Source organism: Hyperoodon ampullatus (genome assembly GCF_949752795.1).
Source record: "Hyperoodon ampullatus genome assembly, chromosome: 9".
NCBI lineage: Eukaryota > Metazoa > Chordata > Mammalia > Artiodactyla > Ziphiidae > Hyperoodon > Hyperoodon ampullatus.
The window spans coordinates 51347162-51354655 of NC_136922.1; the positions used below are offsets into that span (position 1 = coordinate 51347162).

A 7494-nucleotide genomic window follows, 5' to 3' on the forward strand; every position below is an offset into this window, starting at 1 on the left:
GGAGAAACCTGGGCTTCTATGACACACTGAAAACTGCAGGGCAAGTTAGTAACTAAACCCATTTGAGCTGGAGCTAACCTGTCAGGGTTTTGCTTGTCTTTCTTTTCACTTTAACCTGGAGCAAGTTGCACCAAAAAACAGAGGAAGAGGGAAAAAATGCTCAAAGAAAGGAAGAAAGGTCCTTTTCTCTGAGGTCGTGCTGCCGGTACCTTCATGAAAGACTTGAGCAGGCCATATACTTTGTTGTAGGTTTTTTTGTTTTTTTTTTTTCCAGCAACAGAGACATCAATGGTTTAAAGGAGGGGGGAGCTTACATGTCTGAAGCAAGGTCCTGGAGTGACACCTCACTGTATGCCGCGGACTGCAGGCAGGACACGACGGCAGTCTTCGCTCCGGGGAAGGCGGGGTGGGGAAGGGCCAGTGGAGAGCGTGTGTTGGGAGACGTTACCAGTTATAGGGGAATTGACGTCAGGCCGGCTCATTAGTTACCAGGGAAACCAGTAGATGGGCACGCCCCTCACAACCCCTTTGCTGAGAACAATCACCAGCTGGGGCCTGGGGCAAGGACATAGGAAGGTCAGTCAGTACCCTGCATAGGGTGCAGGTGAAGTAGGCCCTGGTCTGGCAGCGGATGTACACAGAGCAAGGGAACAGCCATCTTTTTTTTTTTTTGCGGTACGCGGGCCTCTCACTGTTGTGGCCTCTCCCGTTGCGGAGCACAGGCTCCGGACGCGCAGGCTCAGCGGCCATGGCTCACGGGCCTAGCCGCTCTGCGGCATGTGGGATCTTCCCAGACCGGGGCACGAACCCGCGTCCCCTGCATCGGCAGGCGGATTCTCAACCACTGCGCCACCAGGGAAGCCCGGGAACAGCCATCTTGAGTGGCCTGACCATACATTCCACACCTACATACCCTGCAGAACCCTTACAATCTTGGTCCACAGCTTTTCCGAGATATCTTTGGGCCAGGCCATATACTTTGGTGTGCTGCATCCTCAGGCTAAAACTTCTGTAGCTAGGATCCCATGGTGAAAAGTTACGCTGTGAATCGGAAGAAAGTATTCACAGCACCTATCACCAGCAAAGGATGAGTGGCCAGAATACATGAAGAATTCCAACGAAGCAATGAGAAACAAGGCAAGCTAATTTTAGAAAGTGGCAAAAGGTTAATTTGTCCCTTTGGAGAAATAAAGGAGGCGAGCTTGGCCCGGGCCTGCTGGAAGAGACTGGTAGGCATAGGCGCAGAGCTAAGCGTATGTGCCAATGCCCAATGCCACAGAACTGGAGGGTCGCCACGCCAAGACCTGGCGATCACGTTGGGGATGCGGCTCCCTGCGGGAGGACAGACCAGCGCTGGCCCCCAGGGGGTCCTCCTGATTCCCAGCCCACTCCCTTTCTCCAGGCCACTATCGTAGCAACACTCTGAACAAAATCTGTATTGACGATAAACCGGGAAGTGCTAGTGTAGACGTGGCTTGGCCTGGTTCCTGACTCAAATAATCTGACTCCATCAACTTTAGGAATTCTATTCACTCAGTTCCCTAATAGTTAATGTTAGATGAAAGCATTCCAGGAGTCAGAACTCAGTGCTGTAAACCTCCTGAGATTTGAAGCAGAGAGAGCTGGATCTGAGACCTGATTATCAAACCACCTAATCTTTAGATACAGGTCCCAAACACCCAAAAGGTTATGCGGAGAAGTATAAAAGGTAATGCAAGGGCTTCCCTGGTGGTGCAGGGGTTGAGAGTCCGCTTGCCGATGCAGGGGACACGGGTTCGTGCCCCAGTCTGGGAGGATCCCACATGCCGCGGAGCGGCTGGGCCCGTGAGCCATGGCCGCTGAGCCTGTGCGTCCGGAGCCTGTGCTCCGCCACGGGAGAGGCCACAACAGTGAGAGGCCCGTGTACCGCAAAAAAAAAAAAAAAAAAAAAGGTAATGCAAAAAAAAACCCCCAAATTCCCCAAAACAACAGCCTTCTTAAATCACCAACACTCATTTTCCAGAGATAAAACTTTATTTGAGGCATCAAGCAATATACTGAAAGAGGTGAGTCATGCACAAGTGATGTCCTTATTCCCATAATCGTACATTTGATACTCTCTGTCCTCTTAAAAGGGGTGTGTAGTGTGCAAGATGAGAAGCACATAGCTTTCAGACAAAACCATATCTCTGTGAGCACTTAAGAAAGTCTCCTTTAAATTTTGTTGTTCCTTCTTTAAAAGGCACGTCGGTTTTATTTCAGAAAACTACAACAAACTACTTCTTCCACTGAGGAGGAAGTTTCTCCCCAGAGTTATTTATGAAATAATGCAGCTGCCTTTTTCTTTAAAGGGATTCTTGTCTTCTGGAATTCCTTTCACCAGAGGATCTTCTCCAGAACGTTCTTCAATATAGTTCTTTATTTCTTCAGAACATTTAGACACCTTAAGGAGAAAAAGAAAGGAAAGAAAGAATGAATCAGTTCAGGATTGTTCAAACTTTGTCACCACCCTTCAGTGAAATTAATATAATTGGGTACAACCAGAAGTTTTAAAATGAAATAGAATAGAATAAAAATATTAGAGTGTAGCACAGAGCCTATATAATATATATGAATGATACAGTCTATGTAAAATATATTTCTTACTATGGTCAGGGTCAAAAAAGTTTTAAAGTCACTGTATTAAAAAAATTACCTCCAAATGGACTTGAGGACACGGGGAGGGGGAAGGGTAAACTGGGACGAAGTGAGAGAGTGGCATGGACGTATATACACTACCAAATGTAAAATAGCTAGTGGGAAGCAGCCTCATAGCACAGGGAGATCAGCTGGTGCTTTGTGACCACCTAGAGGGGTGGGATAGGGAGGGTGGGAGGGAGACACAAGAGGGAGGAGATATGGGGATATATGTATATGTATAGCTGATTCACTTTGTTATACAGCAGAAACTAACACACCATTGTAAAGCAATTATACTCCAATAAAGCTGCTAAAAAAAAAATTACTTCCAGTATTTTCTATCCACTATGCCTCATATGATTTCCTTCCTCTGCTAAAATACAATTATGACATGTCCACCATATTTTAGGAACTGAAACGTACTCCACTTTCAATTTTGCATGCTAATGAACAGATGCAACAGTATATACTCCCCAAATGTTTTGGGGTGTGTCCTGCAAAAAGTCTCACTTACTGGGCATGTGCCAGGATCTGCAATTTCATAAAATGATAGAAGCATTGGAGAAAGTCTGACTCTGGAGAGGCTAATGTTGCCCAAAAGTCACCCCCATGCCCACCCCATGTTTCTGCTCAGAATTGATCATAAGAAAAGACTTATCCGAGGCTTAGTAGGCTTATGTGAGGCTTGTGTTTATGTAAGTAATTTAAACTTTTTCTGAATGGAGGAAGGATTGAATAGTTTCTTCAAAAACTCCATTCAAAAGAGACAGTTTGTAAGAGTGATTTTTAAAAAACGGGAGGGGAATAAACAAGAAAAAGAAAAAAAGGATTACTGTCTTAATGAAGGCCTGCATTACTAGTAAGAAATTAGAAGTAAAAATTATAGAAGTTCCAGAAAATTCCAGTGGAGTCCTCTTAAAACTAGGCAAATGTTCCCACTGATTTTGTAATCTAGATTAGTAATCTTCAAACTGTTTTAATGTTGATCACTAAAAAATGTTTGCATATGTATCCCAAAATGTACATAATTATTTACTTATAACTAAGTGCAGTTACTACTGTGTTAATACATCATGTATAATCATAAAATATAAACTAGAAATTATTAAAAGATGAGGTTCTAAACTAGCCAAAAATATATTATTTTGCAATATATACACATATCAAATCACTATGTTATACGCCTAAAATTAACATAACGTTTCATGTCTATTATACCACAATTAAAATTTAACAATCAAAAATTTAGTGTTTTACTCCCACACCTCAAAGATTCTTGGCACGTCAGCGTGGAGGCCTAGGTGATACAGTTAAAATGTGACAAAATAAAATCTTTATAAATCTTTACAAGTACCATTCTCTCACGTAACATTTGCTGTCAATCACTGCTGACGTTCATTGTGCGGGCATTTTAAGTGAATTCTCAGAGGTGATGATGTAAGTGTCCATAAGCTGGGCTCTGTGGCCACAGAGAAATTTGTGGATAAGACTCATGTTTCCCCAAATTGTATCTGTTCTTAGAGAGGCTTCTTCATTAGGTTTCCAAAAAGATGTGTAACCTCCAGAAGTGAATAATGACTTCTCTGATGCATTTCCTTCCATGGTCAAGAGGATATGTTTGAAGAACAACTAGCTAGAGCCAGAATTCAGCCTGTGAATTTTGTATCCTTGGCCTGAGCAGAGTACACAGCTCAAAAGTGAACAATTTATTGACAGAATAGTGGACTGGGCATCAAGAAGACATGTGTTTTAGTGTTTTAATAACTGCTCTATCATTATCTCTGGGGTCTTAAATAAAAGGCTGGTTAGCCTCCTCAGGATTCAGGTTTTGTTTGTTTGGTTGGTTTTTTGGGGTTATTTTTGCGGTACACGGGCCTCTCACTGTTGTGGCCTCTCCCGTTGCGGAGCACAGGCTCCGGACGCGCAGGCCCAGCGGCCATGGCTCACGGGCCCAGCCGCTCCGCGGCATGTGGGATCTTCCCGGACCGGGGCACGAACCCGCGTCCCCTGCATCGGCAGGCGGACTCTCAACCACTGAGCCACCAGGGAGGCCCTGGATTCAGGTTTTTTAATCCTTAAAAGTGAGTGGGTTTAATGATCTCTAAGAGCCATAATGTTTTTCTAGAACTAACACTCTATAATTCAAAGTGCATAATAAATTGCTGGAATCTTATTATTAGGACATAGATGCCTCTCCCTCTACCCTCTAAGTTATCCCTGAAGTTTTCTCTCCCTCTGGCACAGACTTGGGGTTTCTGGAACTGGAAAGCCAATCCAGCAGGGTGTGTCCTAAGGAGTGGAGGGAGCTGGCAGGGAGGAAAGGCTAATGAATGATACCTTTAACTTCCACACAGTCAGCTGCATCCAGGCCCCTGCCCAATTTCTAATTTGAAGCTTGATAACTGGAAGACACTTGTCTCTTTTTTTCCCTATAAGTTCTGCATAGTGATACCAAATATTAAGATATTTCAACTTGGCACAGACAATGCTTTACTTCAATATATGCAACTCTGTTTAACTTGTAACCTCTGAGGTTCAATGCGTGAAAAAAATCTAAGGGATCAACAGATGCCAAACTGTGGGCTTTGCCATCCACAAAATGGATCCCTTAAAGTTTCAAGAAACAATCCTATTCACTGGGTCCTCTAACTTTGGTTTTCCCTTTAAACACAGCAGTATTTTTAAAGTCACAGAAACTTTCAACATGTACAAAAAGGACTTTGAACTTCAAAATCCTGGAAGACTAGGGATTTGGAAGTTACAGATTAAATTTGAGAAAAGAAATGTATAAAGAGTAAAACACAAAAAAGCCTGCACATTCCAAACATCACTCAAAATGTGCCTTCTGAGTAACAAGACTCTTGTTATGAACAGATTTACCATAACTAGAGCAGGAAGGTAAGTGAACGTATTAACCATACCTACATCCTTTCCATTTTTTCCTTACCTTTTTCTAGTATTAGACCATAGAGAAATAAAATCAGTTAAAATTTTTCTTGCTGGGGAGAAGGGACTACGTCTCTTGCTGGGGAGAAAGGACTATTTTTCCCTTAAAAAATTATCTATCCAAAAACCTATTCCTGGACTACAGGTTGCCTGATTGAGGAAAAAGGGAAGAAACGAAGGCCTGTATTCCCAGTAAAAACTTAAAGTAAAAATTACAAAGTCTCCAACAAATTTCAGTGGAGACTTCTGAACACTGGGACATATGTTCTAACAGAATTTGTAATCCACTTCAGTGGTCTCTAAAATTTCTAATCATGATCACGAAAAAGAATTTTTGTACACAGTATAATTATTTGTTTATAAATAAATAAAGATACTATTGTATAGGTATTAGTTCATTGCACATACTTATAAAACATAAAGTGGAAATTATAAAGGGATGAGATTTACAAATAAATAAAGATAGATACTGTAACGTTTTGCTCCCAAGCCCCAGTGGACTGTTCATCACTCACTTCCTAGAGAGCCCTGATGAAACTCAAAACTAGGTAATTCAAGACTTACACTGTGATTTTTTAAAAAAACCTTTAAAATACCGTTCTTTCCCATTATGAAAAAGATCAAGGAACTAAGTAGCCATCTGCCTTTTCCCTACAGCTTGAGTAGTTTTTAAAACCAACTAACAGCAGGCAGAATTTCTCGTCTGTTCCCCTCATTCTCAAACACTTGGCTTTAAATTACTCATGAGATCCTTGCTCTCTCCTTTACCTCCTGTGATTTCCCCACATCAGCTGGCAGTTCCCAAGCACCACCAAAGCCCTTCTTCAAAAGAAGCTGCAGAAAAAAGGAAAAAAAACCAAAACCAAAAACCCAAAACAACCCCCCACCCCCACCCCGAGCCAAAAACTGTTCTACTGCAACAAACTAGGAAAAGCTGACTTTGGTTCATTTCAGAGAAGGAAATATTCTGGGACATCCAACTTACCTGTTGTCGCTGCAACTTGACTTCTTTGCGAAGTTGCTCAACTTCCATCTTCAGCTTTTCCTTTTCTGGCAAATCTTCGATGTGAAGGGCCGGCATTTTCGCCCCAGACTGGGCGCAGGGACAGCTGTGGAAGTGGAGCGGCTGGAAGTGCCGCAAACCAGGGCGAGTCCCGAACTAACTACGTTGCCTGCGCACCCGGCCAGCGCAGGAGGTGACAGCCTCCCCCAGCGCCCCGACGACTTCCCCTCACGCCAGCCCTGCCTAGCGTCCCAGGATCTTAAAACCCCTGCTCTTTTTCTCAGGTCTCCACAACCCCAGGAGGCCTGCCCCCGGGAGCCCGGGGAGGGTTGAGTTTGCGAGGGTGCCCAAGGACGCAGAGAGGCTGCGCGCTGCGCTGCGCGGTCTCCCGCGGGGATGCTGGCCGGGCCCGCCCCGGCTCCCGACCCTGCCACGCCCGCGGCGGACCGGCCTGGGCTGGGGCCAAAGGGTTGGAGTCGAGCGAGCCCACTTTCCTGGAGAAACAATAAAAGTTTTACTTTTTGTTCCATTTCCACCCCCCACCCCCACCCCAAGTCACATCCGGGTTTTGTTTGTGAAGCAAGAAAAGGAGGACACTACCCGGCAGGAAATAACGGCCCTTCACCTCTCCAAGAGTTTCAAAAATATACAGCATGTAACTTTCCTCCAGCTACATACTTGTTTACTGTGGGAAATGTGGACGCTTAAGAAAAGGCCTAAGAGGAAAATGAAACTGAGCTGTAATCTCAGAAACGCCCATCACATCTGTTGATGTATACACACCCAGTCTGTTAAATGCCTGAAGCGGATTAACAAATTTTGGAATAAAAAAGGTATCGGGATGTGAATATTGTTTATAACTCACACGGCCATTTTCTGACATTAAT

General features: G+C 43.9%; 1 protein-coding gene across 1 annotated transcript; it reads right to left on the reverse strand.

The window, feature by feature from the left end:
* Nucleotides 1-1901: 1901 nt before the first annotated feature.
* Nucleotides 1902-6917, reverse strand: GNG11 (G protein subunit gamma 11). Its single transcript, XM_079711199.1, has 2 exons — nucleotides 6590-6917; nucleotides 1902-2422 (listed from the first exon to the last, which is right to left on the reverse strand). Exons 1-2 carry the CDS (start codon nucleotides 6683-6685, stop codon nucleotides 2297-2299), a joined length of 222 nt encoding a protein of 73 aa, XP_079567325.1. The 5' UTR covers nucleotides 6686-6917; the 3' UTR covers nucleotides 1902-2296.
* Between the last annotated feature and the right edge of the window lie 577 nt (nucleotides 6918-7494).